Below are 17519 nucleotides of genomic sequence, written 5' to 3'. Positions count from 1 at the left end.
GTCCATATATACAATGGAATATTACTCAGCTATCAGAAAGAACGAATTCTCAACATTTGCTGCAACATGGACGGCACTGGAGGNGGGGAGGGGGTTGGGGGAATGTGATAGACTGGTGATGGGAAGTAAGGAGGGCACGTATTGCATGGTGCACTGGGTGTTATACGCAACTAATGAATCATCGAACTTTACATCAAAAACCAGGGATGTACTGTATGGGGACTAACATAATATAATAAAAAAAACATTAAAAATAAATAAATAAATAAATAAATAAATAAATAAATAAATAAATAAAATGCGACCAGTCAATACTGTGTTTTTCTCCAGTCACACTCATCAGATAGGTAAGGGTGCGGGTAGATGGAAAGATGGCTCTGACAAGGGTTGTGTTTAGCCAAGCAAGCTGAAATGCGAAGGCCAAGAGGGTGCCAGGAGGGGGGCTACACTTGTTGACTAGAGTAAGGAAGGGGACAGAAGACATGAAGTAGGGAGGGACATGAAAGGACCCATCTGGGGTTGTCCAGCGAGAGAAGAAATGGAAATCAGAGGACAGGAGGCATGAGAAGGACATTGTGGAAAGGCTGTAGCTATTGCTAAAAACAAGGTCTGCGTTAAGACCATGGGAACGAATCGCTGAGCTAGGGTGCTGGATAAAAACAAAGTCACTAGAGAAGATGAATTCCAGGAACTGAGAAGCCGGAACAGCAGAGGGATCATCAACTCTAATATTGGAATCAGTAAGAATTCAGGCAGCAACAGTTCAGACAAGAATGAAAAAAGAGCCAGGAGTCAAACTGTCACCAGATAATTGTCATCAGGGGTCAGTAGTATGAGGTTCAGAGCTGGGTGTTTTTAGAGACAAGGTGGGAATGGTCTGAAAGGGGCAGCAGTGAGCAAGGAAGGGGCCCAAGGGCACCCAAGCCGAGGGCACAAGGCAGTGAGGAAAGCAGTGTCCTTGGGGCAGAGCCGAGTTTCCACTAGACTGGGGCATGAAGGGGGTAGTCGGATGAGAGAGCATATATGGGATTTTGCTCATGAAGGATGGAGGAAGGTTTTCAGTAGTTAGCATAAGGTGGGACAGAAGTTCAGAACAGGAGATGTGCAGAGCCTTATGGAAACTAGAGTGCCCTGGGCCTTCCTGCAGGGACTGACATGAACAGAGGGAAAGTACATGATGCACTTGGATCTGGTGGATCAAGGCTATGAGCAGTGGCTAGGCTCTGAGTTTGGAAGGACTAGGAGCTGTAGCTGTCTGGGCCTTCCTTTCCTCCAGCTGATAGAGGCCAGAAGGTCTAGAGAAGCCTGTGTCTTACTCTGAACCCAGACCTCCTTCCAGCACCAGTAAGGGAGGGAAGGTAGATCAGTGTGTCTGTGGGAGCTGGGCCACTATACAGATACAAAACTATTATGACACTATCAGATATATTATAAACATTTAAAAGACATATTATCATAATTATCAGATGCTTTCCTCTTGTTCTTGAAACTAATCTCCTCCCTGGTAGCCTGGGGAACAATCTGACATGGGATGGATAAAGGTGGCAACACACACACACACACACACACACACACATACACTATAACCTATATATCACGCACACCCACTCTGTAGACTTACATAGTGTTTCTTATATACCCACTCTTTAGACCTTGGATGGTTTCTTATATATCCACCCTACAGACCTCTAGAGTCTCTAGGTCAATGCTTTCCTCCATCTATATGCAGCCAGTTTCCTGGCTCCGAACAATAAAAAGGCATTCCAGTTTCCCTAGAAACCTTCTTCAACTGTGTTATCACCAGGATCCTACTCTTCCATCTGCCTGGCTGGAGCACGACCCTTTCCAAATATACTAACATTCATTCAACAGATTTTTCCAGAGCACCTTCAAGGTACACAGCTCTGTGCTGGGAGGGAGAAAGCAGCTGGAACACCCAGAGCCAATACAGGATCTGAATCCCTTGTCTTGGGTGTTGCTTTTGTGTGGAGCAGTGGGAGAGGAAGGACTAGAATCAGGACAGGCATCCTGGCCCTGCGGCTGCCTATCCATGCAGCCTGGGCACATCGCTTCCTCAGAGTGTCCATCTCTTCTTACAGAAAAGGACGGATTTTCACTACAAGTCTCCAAGCCTCCAAGATCTTTGCCAGTCCTCAGCAGTCCACAGGCTATGAATCTACTATAATGATCATTCCTGCACAATTTCATTTTTTCTGAAGAGTCACATTCTTTTTTTTTTCTTTAGATCTGAGCTGAGACACAAAGTGTTGCGATCAGCATCATGGGAATACTGCAAAAGACTGTGCTTGGATGAGGCGGACTATCGGCTTGCCGCTTTTTCAAATTATCTTTCTTAAAAACCATGCCTCCAAGGAAAGGGGAGAAATGACACCTGAGGCAGGAAATCCATGAGCTGTGACAACTACACCATCAAGCGGTGCCCATGGATCAGGGTCTAGGCTGCAACTAGGGTTTTTCGGACACACAAGGCCCACCAAGCTGCTGACATTTGGTTAGAGTATGTAATCCACTGTGGACCCTACAGGATTATAGTCGATTCTTAACCATTCTAAGCACTCTTTGCTTTATTTTAACCCTTCATGTTTGTTCCTTTTTTGGACTATATATCAAAGCTGGCTAAAGCATGGAAAACCAAGAAGGCAAAAAAAGTTCAAATTAATGACTTTTACTGTTTGGGGAAGGCTGAGATGATATCCGGGATCTTGATATGAATTAACCACTGCCTCTTATTGCCAAGGATGGTCAAGAATGGACTGTTAAGAGTTGAGAAACGACAAATACATAAACGTTTATGGAGCCAGTAGAACCACGTCTGAACCCAACCACGTGGTGGTAAGCGGGAAGGATTCGGCATGACTCTGAAGCAATTATAATGTCACTCTCTGACATCATAAGATTGAGAGTTTGATGCATACTCAGTGCCGAGACCTGAACGAGAAAGATGCACAAACCTGCGTGTCAGGCTGGGAGGAAGAAGAGAGATGAGCTTACCTGGGTCTTTCTGTTCTCCCAGCTTGTCCAGAATGTTGAAGGAGATATCCAGGTACTCTCTCTGGATGGCACTGACAGCAATCTTGCGCTGTTTCCTCTGCCTGGGAACAATCTGGATCTTGAATTCGGATTCCTCGGCTCCTTCCTCTTCTGCCTTCCTCTCGGGATTCTGTTCTGTGTCCGACTCAGCACTAGTGTCGGGCTTCTCAATTTCTGTTGGGTTCTCGGCATCCTCGGGGACTTTGAGGAGGACGGTTTTGGCCCCTGAACTTGGCACCGGCCCACCGGGCTTCTCCTCCTCGATGCTGGGCTCGGGGCTGTCGTCCAGTGACACCTCAGGGAGGGCATAGGACTTCTGGAGGAGGTCTCGCTTTTGTTTAAGCGTGAGTGGGCTACCACAGGCAAAGTCCTGTGACTCCTGCGGCTTCGAACGGTCTTCAGAGTCCGCGGGGTCTCCCAGAGCGACGCGGGCAGAATCTGTGGCACCTGCTGAGTGGTTGTTTCCTGAGTCCTTGGAAGAGAAGTCTTTGGAACAATCCTCCACGCTTACTTGCACAAGGGGAGTTGTGCTGAGGCTGAAGACGGAGGGGGGGCTGGGGAGGGCAGGGGAGGGGGCAGGGTTTTTACTAGAGGCACCATCATTTCCCTGGTCCATGGTCTCCTCTTCCTCGTCACTCTCTACTATGCGGAGAGGGGGGAGAGGCTCGAACACAAGAGAGTCGCTGTCGGACGTGGAGAGCACCGAGCGCTTTTCGGGCCCGGATGTAGAGTCAGAGGACAAATCTATCAGGTCTAAATCCTCTTTAGGAGCAGGCTTGAGAGGAGAATCCACTTTGACCTCAAACGTCTCCATGCAGTTTAACCTGACTTCTGGTATCACAGGCCTGCGGGTTTCCTGGAAACTTTCCGTTGCTGGGTTCTCGGGGCCTTCGGGGTCGTCAGGCCTTGTAGCAGAATTCTGTCTGGGACGTCCGTGGTCATGTCTCTGCATGACATAAGCAGCATGGGCGGGAGGCTTATCTAGGTCACACCGGTCTATGCAGGACTTCCTCCGGTGCTCGTCTAATGTAAACAAGAGGGAGTCTGCATTCCCTATATCAAGAGATTTTTGTTTTAAAGAGCGCAGCTTTTTTTTCTGAATGCTTTCTTCTCTCACACAGTGTAGAATGCTGTCTTGTAATGCACCCGTTTCTCTATATTCGGCCAGTTCTATTTCACCTGATTAAAACAGAAAGAGCTAGTACTGTTTTACTTGGAGATGCCACCACTTTTTTCCCCCTCATACTTGGGCATACCACTGGCATAAATCATAATCACAATCCCAGCTCCAACAGGAGGGAAAACTGACTCTCTGGCCAAGTTTTTGGAAAGTTCCTTCTAATTTCAAAACCCAGAAAACTCTGGAAGGAGAGAACCCGAAATGGCAGGTTAAGATCTTATTTCCAAAATCAGGCTTCGGGATAATTCCTCAGCTCTATTCATTCTTGTGCACAGGAGAGGGGACTGCTTTTGGGCTGAGGCAGATCTAGGAAACTGTATTCAAATCGTGTGGAAGAGAAGCAAACATTTTGCAACAAATCAAATCAAGCAATGGCCCTCTCAGACGGTCATGACATTAATGATGTATCTGTCAAGGCACGTATATATATAAGTGTGGATATATATATACTGTTTGTGCATACATATATATAAAATCAACGGTATTAAAATGTGTAGTAACGTAATAAAATTAAGATTTCACCCCAAACAAACGGTAGAGTACAACATTTCTGCATAAAACTACTAAGAGGAAAAAATTCATACTTCTCTGAACATTCATCTCAACCGGCTGATATTTCACCATTTTGCTGCCGCCTATCCTTTTCAATCTTGCAAAAAAAGTTTGAGACTCTTTATTGCAGGGTCCAGTAGGTGTATCATGAATATCAGATTCATCAAAAACACTATCTTCTTCTAATTGGGGAGAGAAAGTCAAAATTACACTTGGGAGGTTACTCTCTCTTAGGCTGTGTCTACACAAGCATTTCAATGAAAGCACGAGGGAACACAGTCTGGGCTGGTTTCTACACCAGCTCAAGTTCTGGCCATGGCTTTGGTAGTTCGTCCAGATGTCGGATTATCCAAATGTTGACAGAGCAACCTGTTACAAGGCTGCCTCTTGTTTTCTGTGTGACCACGGGCAGCATTTTCAAGAGAGGCATCTCCATGTTCCAAGAGGGCCTTCGTGGGGAAATTTTTCCAATGCTCTTAAAATCAGATCACACACACATTTCGGGGATCTGTGAGACTCCTTGAATGCGCCTGCTTTGGGTGAATTTTCAGGCTAATTTTGGCAAGAGAAAATGAAACAAAATGAGTAGCTCTCGCCCTTTCCAAAAATACACGTACGCCTTCCTGGGATGTGAGAACTGGCATAGACACAGCCTAACAGTACATGCACCTTATACTTTGTGAATGCAAAATACTGTACTCTACATTTGGTAATGAAACACACAACACACAGAAAAAGCTTAGAGAAGCCGCTGGTCATTTCAAAAGCTCCACAAATGATTATGGACTGAAAGAGTAAACGAAGGAAAAGGAAAACAGAAAATAACATTCTCCCTTCTTAAAGTTAAGACCCTCCTCTGTGGAGTTCGCCACGTGTCACTATTATGCATCCTACAAAGACTCTCTGACTGAGGATCCCGAGGCCCCAGAAGCAAACCTGTCACTTAGCCTGCCTAGCAAGATTATTTCTGCATACCCTTTTGTCCCTATTTGGGTCACGTTCAGACCAAAGATAAACCCAAAAACACGTTCATGAGGAAAGGGTTGCTATGTTGCAACCCACAGAGGTCACCTAATAAATGTTTTTCTTTCATCCTCTGGAAAGGCCAAAACCCTGCACAAAGCAGCAAAAAAGAAAAGAAAAGAAAAGAAAAGAAAAGAAAAGAAAAGAAAAGAAAAAAGAAAAGAAAAGAAAAGAAAAGAAAGGCTACAAAAATGCACTTCATACCACAGTAAATGGAATTAACCTATTATAAAGGAGAATATCACTGAAATCATAGTATTTGGCCTATTTTATATCTACCTATATGACAAAATGAGACTCGGGTGCGATGACAACTATTTAAGATTTCTCGAGTATTCGGGGAGCCAAGGAGAGAGCCAAATTTTGTGGACTGATCCTGTCCTACAACACGAGACTCTACGACTAAGTGATATTTGAAGCAGCAGGTGATAGATAAAGTGATCCTACGAATCCTTTTTTTAGTCAAATAAAAAAATGAGTGTTAAATGATCAAAATGATACAAAACCCCCGGTGAACTTCTGCAAAGATGACAAAGCCTATCAGGTTCCCATGTTCCCGGGGAGATACAACACGATGGTCTGTTTTAGTTCTTTATGTCCTTAAAAAAAAAAAAATCCCTTTTGAAAAATACAGTTTTTCAAGGAAATAGTTGTGTGACTTCCATTACATGATTTTGAAATAATTCGCAAAATGTCCTGAATGAGAGATGGAAGGACTTCAAGATGGCCCCTCCCATTCAGAAAGGCTCATCGGAGATTGGCCCAAACACTGAGCCCGGATCAAGGACATCTATAGTTTAACGGAATCCATCCCACTTTCCAGAAACTGGGACCTAAGCCGGGAGACAAGATACTCTCTTCAGGAAGGACCTGAGTGGTACCAGGACTTACAGTTCCATCTATGGCCAATCAAGGTTCTTAGACCTTTTCGAACTAAATGAACAGTAGCTCCAGTCCATTTTGGTGAGATATTCCCAGAGCAGTCCTACCAAGTCAGAATCTACTAACACCACAAAGGGTCACAGGGCTCTTGGCTTTCTCCCAGGATTGGAGTATATGATGTCCCCTTTTACAAGTCTAGACTTGTGACTTACACTAAAAACATACACCTTGGTTCTTTGGCTCTCACCTGAAAACATCCAGGCTGAGATTTTACTCTATCTAAAATTTCATTCGCCTGCCTCGTTTGCAGAAAAGCTATCAATATAAAAAGGGTTGATACTGGAAATGATTTAGACCTATGCAGAAAAAAATGTCACCTCAGTTGCCTTAAATCATTTTCTTATCGAACAAGGAAGCTAGGAAGAAGCACTTCAGGAAATTTAGACCCGATTCACATCTGTGAGCACAAAGTTCAGGAGCAAACTAGAGACGACAAGATCATGGCTCCACCGAGTGCCGACCAAGAGTTACTTCACGGCCCAAAGCAAGATGCTTCCAACACATAGGGAAAGGCTTACAAAGGCTCCTTAACCAAACAGCAGACAATTTTTTTTTTACAAAACATTTCTTATGAAATGGGCTTTAGAAGCATATCAACTATTTCTCTTGAATGCTCATTTAAAAAATTAAAGCAGCGACATTCATGGGAAAGTTGGACCATTAACGAAGCAGTAGGTAATTTTTTGATTCCAGAATTATATCTGGGGGCACTCCGCCATCTCCTAAGAAAACCACTGTCCAGAAATGTATCACGTATTCAAGCTAAGTTCGGGATAGAATTGAGATATGTAAAGTACCTTTTTCTTTTTCGCTGTATCTGCTTATGTTACTGTTGTCACTGTACAAAGGTCCTGCCGTGGCATGGGGCTTGCAGCTATGATACTGTGCATTGAGTGTATTGACTGTTATGTGAATCAGATGCAGCAGGACCTTGCTGATATCACAGTCTCGATATGGATACTGCTCAATAAAACGGAGGGAGAAAAATATAAATGGTTATTTTGAAGGGTAAGTTTTTCCACGTGATCTTGCTAGATACTTTTCTCAGTAGTTCTTGGGAATAAAGAGAAATATACACAGACGCAAAACCAGAAATTTTTATCATGGCCTTATTTGGACAAGGGACCGTATTCCCTTCCTCTCGCACCAAACCACAGACGGCAATGCATGCCAGTTCACGGTTACGATTCCTTTCAAGAAAATTATCTGGCATAAACCTCCGGTGTATGAATACAACTTTAAGTATTTTCCTTGCTTTCTGACATAATAATTCATACACAGATAAAATACGAGATGCTGAGCATAAACACAGATTGTTGATCTCAATGTCCTACAACCATCATCTGTTTTTTTTGTTTTTTTTTTTAAGATTTTATTTATTTATTTGACAGAGATAGAGACAGCCAGCGAGAGAGGGAACACAAGCAGGGGGAGTGGGAGAGGAAGANGAGAGGAAGAAGCAGGCTCATAGTGGAGGAGCCTGATGTGGGTCTCGATCCCATAACGCCGGGATCATGCCCTGAGCCGAAGGCAAACGCCCAACCGCTGTGCCACCCAGGCGCCCCCATCATCTGTTTGTTTTAAACATTCGTTGCACATACGCTGGCCTTGGTGTTGATATTCCAATGGCTCTTTACTTCTCAACACTAATTGTACAAATCATGATTCGTCCCCTGAAGGTGAAATGACTATCCTACGAAACTCTCAACTGAGATCCCTTAAGTGTTCTCCTCTCTAGGGAATCGTTCTAGCTTGAAAAGGAGTGACCATCACAACTCACCTTGTAAAGGATGACAAGCAAGGCCTTTAACCACATCTGCCGGATGTGAGGTTTTAGGGACCAGAGGGAGCAACGAGGTGGCTGTTGGAAATAATGCCGTAGTTGAGGACAAGAGCAGTATTTGAGCACCTGAACCACCAAGGGGAGAAGGTGTTTTCCCAAGTTAATGTTATAGTCCATAACCTGAAATAAGAAAAATATTAATAACTGAAGGAAAAGTATAGAGAACACCCATAAGCCCAAAGGAAAAATGTGACCCATCAAAACAAGAGGCAAAATATCTAAAAGGCATCTCACAAAATGTTAACAGTAATGGCCAGTGACCCTGAAGGGGGAAAAGTTAAACCTTACAAGAAATAAAAAAACACCTGTACATTAAAATCATTTTATCCACTTAATTATCTAATTATTTGATGTACCTGCTAAATTATCTATGGAGAATAAAACTGCATTCATTCAAATGTTCTATTCAACTGTTAACTGGAATTAAACTAGAATCAATGAAAACACCTACTACTGGTACTCACTGGGGGAAACGGGCATTCTCAGACGCTACTGGCAAGAGTATTACTCAACACAGCGTTTCAGGAGAGCAATTTAGCAATATCTATTCAGAAGTAAGGAAAAGTACATAGCCTCCTGTATAGTAATTAAATATATCCTAAGGAAAAAAATCAGACAACTGTTCCAAGATGCATACGTAAAGATATCCAGCCTTACAGTCACCGCAAATTGAAAATAACCTCCATGTTCAACAACAGGAGATGAGTTAAATGAGATTATTTGTATGACAATAGGATACTATGTAGCCATGAAATGGGATATGGTACAAATTTATTTACACGGTATCAACTTCATAATCAATTTTAAAAGATGTTACATGTATTTATCAATACGTATAATATGATCCCATTACTGTAGAAAATGTGTGCACATGCATATACCCATATAGAAGTACATATGAATGCGATAATGGAGCCAGCAATAACATACGAACACTGAAACATGAGTTGCTTATTTTGTCATGGGTTTCGTGGAGATTTGTATTTAATTTTTTGCTTTATTGAATAAATAAGCATGATGTAAATACAGGATGAGAGAAGTGAGGAACAAAAGGAGGAGGGGAGGGAAGTTCGGTATCTGGAATGGCGCGCCCTCTCTTCACCACGAACAACTGAGTGTTAGTGGGGACCCATCTTGTTACCAGCATCAGCAAAAGACTTCTAAGCACACATTGTTCCTACTTCGCTTATCTGTGTTCATCACATTACAATCTATTTGAGCAAATTGATAACAGTGGCCATCACCGAGCTCCTACCACAGACAGGCGCTGATTAAGTGCTCAGCAATATGTTGGCTCTAATTGCTCATAACAGAAGTCTGTTACCAATGAGCAAAGAAGCAGACGATGTTTAAGGCCACAACAGATAACAACAGTGGCAGAGTTGAAATTCATATCAATTTCTCTCTAGCCCCAAGTTCTACACCCTTTGTGTAGCGCTTGTCAAGTTAGGCATACAAAAACCCAATAATCCACTAATTCTGCTCTTGCGAACGCATCTCAAAGGAATTCTCCCAGTGGTGGACAACGTGCATATGCATCTGTTCGCTGCTGAGCTGTCTGGAGTGGTTAAGTAGCTGGGAGCAAGCAATATGCGTGTCCGTCTACTGGCACAATGGACAGTTAGAGCCTGGTCAATGGGCACCGCGGTATAAACTACAGCAGTTGGGAGTAGCAGACAAACACGGAGAAAGCCAGTGATGATAATGTGACAGGAAGAAAGTTGTACAATTAACTCAACTCTCCACTCGAAGCCAAAAAGGATAAAAGATTTTTTTTTAAAAGTCCATAAACAAAAATTCTACACTCCCTTATTTTTTTAATGGGTAGAGTTTCAGTTTAGGATAATGAAAAAGCTCTAGAGATGGATAATGGTTCCAGTTACATAATAATGCAAATATACTTAATGCCACTGAATTCCATACTTAAAAATGGTTAAAATGGTAAACTTCATGTTAGGTATATTCTACTCCTGCCCCCCCCACGCCAAAAATCCTATACTCCCTATTAGTCTCACTCATCTTATACTCCCGTCCATGTACCCCTGCCTAATAAAGTCACTTGCACAAACCTCTACACAGAACCCATGTTGGCTAAATGGAACTTAATGACTTGCTTCTACTAAAACCTTAATGGTATGACTCCTGGAAGCTTACACTTACTTGGGCAATTCCTGCAATAAATGCATTAAAGCAAGTTGACAGGCGCATTTTTTGAGGTGCAATCATGAAGCAACCCTCCTGTTGGTCATAACCGAGTAAGACGTACAGGTGCCGCTTGACCGTGTTGAAGGCCTTGGCGCTGCTGATGTCTGACTCAGCGCTGCTCTCGTCCTTGGCCATGAACTTCATGAGGACTGTAATCAGCTGGTGAACAGTCTGGTGGTCGATCCCAGCATCTTCTGGGAGCAGGTCCTTGATGGTGTTGTCATTCTCAGGAGATTGTTGTCCTGTCAGTACAAGAAAGGTCATCACTGGGTGGCTCCCTCACAAGGACGCTCACAAGGAAATCTCACTTATCGATAAAGCACCATGCCTTTTGCTTCCACTGAATATTTAAAGGGTCTGTTCTGGACCAACGTAAAGGCAAAGTATGGCTTACTCAGCAAAGCATTAGTCCAGGGGTGAAAGTTATTGTGCTCATCAACAACCAAGTAATTTGGGAGTAATAAGGGAATAGAAATAAAAATAAGGCACTATAAAGCAAGGTTCTCTTTGAATGGCAAGAAAAATACCTAAATAAACTTCGTATTTAGCGATTTTTTAAATATCTTGGCAAAGTTTTATCCCCAGTGATAAAGAGAAGTTTCTCTTCCAGCTTTGTAAACTAAGCACATAAAAATAACCACAAAAATAATATTCTAACATCCACTGAGCACAAAAGCATCCACTGAGTTCTTTTGCTTAAATTATTATCTCAATTTGGGGGCGCCTGGGTGGCTCAGTCGCTTAAGCGTCTGCCTTCAGCTCAGGTCATGATCCCAGGGTCCTGGGATAGAGCCCCGCATCAGGCTCCCTGCTCAGCCAGGAGTCTGCTTCTCCCTCTCCCTCTGCCTGCCGCTCCCCGTGCTCGTGCTCACACGTTCTCTCTCTCTGTCAAATAAATAAATAAAATCTTTAAAAAAATTATCTCAATTCAGTTATGTTCATAAATCAGCTGGTGGAAAAAAAATGTAAAGTTTTCTTTTCCAAATCCTGAGATATCAGGAGTGGGTACTCTATGAAGGATACAGTCAAAATTATAAATAGCAAATTATAAGTCCGGCTGTATGTAATGAGAAACATAGAAGGGAGGGGACAGACAGAAGGAAAGAAGCATGAGCTTTTAAAAACAGAAAAATACCACATGACAGTGAGCTGAAATTTACATTGAAAGAAAAAAAGTACCTTAGTCCTTGACTTACTCATAACCTAACAAATAATTGTATCAGAGCAGCTCCCTGACTTTGACCTTCTCTCTGTTATTTGTCAAAGTCAGAAATTACACCCTGCCTCTGTTTGTTTTTCTGCCTCTTCTGATCTGGTTTAGTTCAGGACTCTTGGTGAAGAAAGGGTGAGATTTGCTCTTCTATGTTTATGTTTGGGGGCTTATTCAAAATACCCTCTGCATCCTTGCCCCTTCTTGGACAAGCAACATCAGAATTTCTAAATGGAAAGCAAGGTTTTTGCTTGGTGGCTTAGATGATGCACCCAGGGTTCTCATCTCCCACTCTGCAAGGAAAATTTCTGCTAAACAATGACAGGCTTTGCTTACCAACCATTATAAACCAAACTGTGATCATATCATATCATGTATCATATAATATCATATAACTATGGCATGAAGGATACGAGGAGATAGGTAGTAATTTATATTCATTAGCTCAACTAATTTGGCAAGCCTGAGGTAACAAGCTTGGTTCTCTATTTCGCCCCAGATGCTCAGAATAATGTTCGTCTGTTCAAAAGTGATATACTGAGAAGGGATCATTGACCATGGGTGAAGGGCAACAGAGTCAACTAAGTCTAAGAGCCTCTCATTTAGGGGAAACCATCAGATAAATGTCAATATGACCCTAGGACATAAACATTTTCTATCTCCTGCAGTCTGTGTATGAAGAGTAAATGTGTGCATTGTACTCTGGAGAAGCTTTCACCCAAAATCATTCAAATAAAACCCGAGGACTTGTTTATTACAGTGTTCCACATGCATCAATGACAGTGATCAATAAATTGTTGATATTGTTACTTATGGGGCATGCATCAGCCACCAGGAGAAAAGTCAATTTATGTGGAACACCCTATTTCACCAAGAGGCCATAAATGTGAAGCGTTGCTGTATATTATAATCAAATTAAACGTTTGGAATAGAAGATTAGGCCAAAAGCAATACCTATGTAAATCTCATAAAATAAAATAAAATAAAATAAAATAAAATAAAATAAGTTTAGAGAACTATCTTTCCAGCACTGAGAAATCTTTAATCTTGATTTCTTTCTTCTCCAGAGTATTACTTTACAACTAGAAGGAGTTATTGCTTTGGGCAAGCCTGAGCCAAGAATGTGAGGAGTGTGAGAATGCAGGGTGTGAGAATGCAGGCTCCCCACAGGATTCAATGTGACTGCAGCAGCAAGGGATAGCTGTTACAATATAACTTCCTTCCTCAATTTGTTTCAGCTCTGGGGGGCAAGGTTTAAGAGACCTTGTAGCACTGTCCTGCTCAGCCACCACAAAGCTCAGACTGGCTAGACTCCAAAGTCCCCATGTTAACAATGGAACTAGGGAGCATTTGGGAAGGAGCGCCCCTTTATTTTATATCCCTGAGAATCCAGGGGCCTCAATACAGAAGAAAGGGAGCTCCAAACAAGGCCCAACTAAGACTCTGGCTCATTTCATTCTTAGTTCAGGTCAGACTTCATCTTTAAATATTTCAAAATTCCTCTTCCCATTATAAGTAGATGTTCATTTAAAAAGTGTATACCCTGGGGCATCTGGGTGGTTCAGTCAGCTAAGCATCTGACTCTTGATTTCAGCTCAGGTCATAACCTCAGCGTCCTGAGATTGAGTCCTGCATCAGGCTCTGCACTGAGCATGGAACCTACTTGAGATTCTCTCTCTTTCTCCCTCTGTCTGCCGTACCCCCCCCAAAAAAAAACAATAAAATAAGATAGTGTGTAACCTAACTTTTCCCATCAAATCATAGTTTCCTAATGATTGAGTACATTTCACCAATGCCCTATTCTCCTTTGAAATACATCTTCACTGATCTTCAGTGTTTTAGCTTTAAGTTTGCTGCTCCTTTCTTTGTTTTCCCTGAACAGGCAATAATGAGTGATCTTTAACAAACCATTAAATCTACTGGAAAAAAAAAGGAACTAACTGATGAAACCTTTTGCATAAAGTAAAAAAAAATCTTCGTTCCAAAAATTTACTTTTCTAGTTGTGGGCTTTGCAAGTCTGTGCCTTGTCTATTGTCTTTCTTTAAAATAGCATACATCACTGGTATATTCTTCATAAAGAAAAGTTTCCTTAATCAAATCCCTAAGAAAAAATAGCTTAGAAAAGCCAGAATTTTCTCTATTAATAAAGACAATATTACTGTTTTAGTTATCTACAAAAGGTATGAAATTTCTGTTTTAAAACTGGATGCCTATGACATTTTCTCTAAGATGTAATGATTAAAACACTTTTGAATCCTAGTTTTGAACTCTAGTCTATGAAATTCCTCTATGCTTTAACCATAGAGATTTAACTTGTTAAAATTTTTGATATTATCATTTCTCTAAAGAAAACTGTAAGCATCTTTAGAATCACGGGACAGAGTGATTCCTACCCTAACTTTATCATGGACTGGGTCCATCACAGTCTGTCCACAGAGTGGTACAACTGATTGAAACTCCAAAGTGTCATACGATTTTATTTGTTTAATGATCGGAAACCAGGCAGGATCAGGATCTGCTTTTCCAGACTTATCTCTTATTATTCTATCCCAGATGCTCAACATTCTTACAAGGTGGGCTACTCCTAGGTCTCAGAACATACCCAACACCTTCCCACCTTTGTGTCTTGTTCAGGGTGTAATATCTTCCTAGCACCCCCAACTCCAGCCAATCTCATCCTGTGAATCTGGTTCTCAGAAGCCATTCTTCCTACCTCTGCCCACCCTCCTCTCAGCAACTGGGTGTGATCTCTAACTTCCGCAAATCCCAAGGCAAGAGGAGAGGGAGGATGGGAGGGAAGAATGGAGGAAAATTTCCTTCACTATTTCCTAAAATGGGGCAAATTGCAAGACAGAATTTATTTACTCATTTGCCGATTTCCCCTAGGAGAACGAGGCTCCTTGAAGGTAAGTGCTATGTCTTACCCATTTTTATATCCCTCACAGAATATGAGGAGGTGTCTGACATATACTAGATGGTTATTATTCATAAGCATCTAAGTACACTGAATTCAAATAAATATCTCAGGTAAATATTTCTTCTATATAGGAGAAAAACTAATGAGGGCCCCAAACAACGAGGATATAGGGAATATTCCTCTGCATAAGCTGACCCTGCGCCCTCTGTCAAACCAACAAGCGACAATCAGGTGGAGGAAGGAAGCACCCTTTCCATGAGCTTCCTCTGCATTTGTTCCGGAGAAGCCAATGATGAAGCACTATAAATGAGTTTGCCTTATGTTGCTAGTTCTAATTACACCACCTCACTGATCCCCCTAGCCCATTAACCCAACTTCACAGCAGCTGTGTTGTGTGTATACACCGCAGAAGGGCTGCAAAGCTGGGGCCAGTGACTAACTCGGTACTGTCCTACGCTCCCCATCCCTGCCTCTTCCTATCCCCCATACATGCCTTTACATCCTATCTACCAGTCAAGGCCTGGCTGGAAAGCCACCTCTTCATAAGACCGTCCCTGCTGCCCCCAACTTTCCTCCCGCTGCACCTGATGGCAACTATCCCGTAGCACTGGCCCATTCACCAGATGAGAGTTCACGTAAGTTCACGCTTTATCTCCCTTCCTTGACTATATATAAGCAAGGGGAGAGTATAAAAATTTCCGATGTATCTTTGCATTCTTCCTATTTCCTAGTACTGAAGGTGCCCAGTAAATGTTTGTTCAACACAAACTGCCATTTCCCAAAACTATTATTTCAAACAAGGACATTTCTATTAAAATAACTGTTCTCTTTGAGTTATGGGGTCTTAATGATCAACAGGCATTTTGCAAGTTAGTGAAGGATGTGGGTTGTTAACCACCTCTAGAAAGAAAGAGAGAGCCCAAAGAGAAGTAATTTGGAGTCTCAGGCTGGGACACTAATGGCGGACAGGGGGCAGGGGGTGGTAGGGAGGGCCATACAAGAAAGTTTTACCAGTGCTACCCAGCATTGGACACCTTCTCTTGTTGATACAAATTCAGACCAAGAAATCCCAAGGCTTCTCTGCAGGCTGGAGTAGAATTGAGGGTATCCATGTTGCTTTAGGGATTTGGACCCTTCTAGACCAATCTGTGGATCCTAAATGGAAAGGTCTCTTGGTGTGGATGCTCATGACCTTAAGGTACGCTGTAGCGAACATGAACGCCCAGGTTAGCTCTATAACAGACTGGTGTCTTCATGTGCCACAGGGCAGGAACCCCCTAATATCAATGCATCAGGAGGTAGTTATAATGGAAAGAAAGCAAATAAAGTCTCCTGGACTCAAGCATTAGTCCCCAATTAGTTAGTTATAAGTGAACTTGAGCAAATTATCTAGGCAGAATTAATTAGTCCCTCAGGACCTCAGTTTTCCTGTCCATATGTAAAGCAAGAAAATCATAATAATACTTTACATATATCCAGAGCCGTTGTGAAATCAAAATTAGATTATTTGTATTAAAAACACTCTTAATAGATAAAGAGGTGCTACACATACATGAAGTATTGTTATTCTTATTATTATATACCTACCATTGTTTAATTATTCATTCCAGGGGATGAGGAACAAGATATAATTAAGTTCCCCATGACCACGTGGGGTGGATATCAGATTTTCAGTGTTGTGTTATGAAAACCTATCAAAATTGCTATATTATACTCAATTAATATTCAACAGCTATTCTGAATCACCAAAGATAAGTCTTAGTTTTCACAGAATCGGTGAAAATATTCCTTATAAATAATTATAATCATACTAATTTCATATTAGCTGGTGAAACTGTGTATTTCATCGATTAGGATTAAATACGGGTGCTGAGTTCTTATTGGCATTTACCACGCATGCCTTGCACGAGAGATTGGGGCTTGAGACCCAGATCTGTCACCAACAAGCTTGTGAAACATGTTTCTTTCTGGGAACTTCAGTTTCCTCTTCCGTAAAATGAGAATGTTAACATATCTCTAATAGTCCAGCTGTAATTTCCTATGAATTTCATTCATATGAGCAAAGGTCTTTGATCTGACTCATGAAAGTCATAAAGGAATAGAGCTCTTCCCTACCCTTGTTGGAATATACCTTCTATACAAGTGTATTTCTGATGCAAAATTTGCTGTAGGTAATATGTAAAAGCTAAGATCAGAAAGCCAGCCGTTGTGGGGGCGCCTGAGTGGCGCAGTTGTTAAGCATCTGCCTTCAACTCAGGGCGTGATCCCGGCGTTCTGGGATCGAGCCCCACATCAGGCTTCTCTGCTAGGAGCCTGCGTCTTCCTCTCCCGCTCCCCCTGCTTGTGTTCCCTCTCTCGCTGGCTGTCTCTCTCTGTTAAATAAATAAAATCTTTAAAAAAAAAAAAAAAAAAGAAAGCCAGCAGTTGTGAACCCAATGCCAAAAAAGCTCAACCTAAACAGCAATTAAAATGAACTCTTGCTGCCTAATTACAGGACATAGGCTTTATTTCAGGCCCAATCAGTAAGAGGTCTTGCACTGAGAAGCTCAAGGCTTGCACCAAACAAAAGTACGTTCAGTAAGTAGCAAGCCCTTC

General features: G+C 42.1%; 1 protein-coding gene across 1 annotated transcript in view; it reads right to left on the bottom strand.

Moving 5' to 3' along the window:
• Positions 1–17519, bottom strand: part of UNC79 (unc-79 homolog, NALCN channel complex subunit) — a 203516-nt gene that overhangs the window by 72522 nt on the left and 113475 nt on the right. Inside the window, 5 exon segments of the mRNA XM_034643061.1 lie at positions 3013–4230; positions 4816–4965; positions 7546–7708; positions 8529–8711; positions 10752–11038. Coding sequence (XP_034498952.1) covers positions 3013–4230; positions 4816–4965; positions 7546–7708; positions 8529–8711; positions 10752–11038 — 2001 coding nt within the window.

The sequence above is a fragment of the Ailuropoda melanoleuca genome, chromosome 14, assembly GCF_002007445.2.
Source record: "Ailuropoda melanoleuca isolate Jingjing chromosome 14, ASM200744v2, whole genome shotgun sequence".
Classification (NCBI taxonomy): domain Eukaryota; kingdom Metazoa; phylum Chordata; class Mammalia; order Carnivora; family Ursidae; genus Ailuropoda; species Ailuropoda melanoleuca.
The sequence above is the reverse complement of the archived record's forward strand: the minus strand, read 5'-3'. Positions and strand labels throughout refer to the sequence as shown.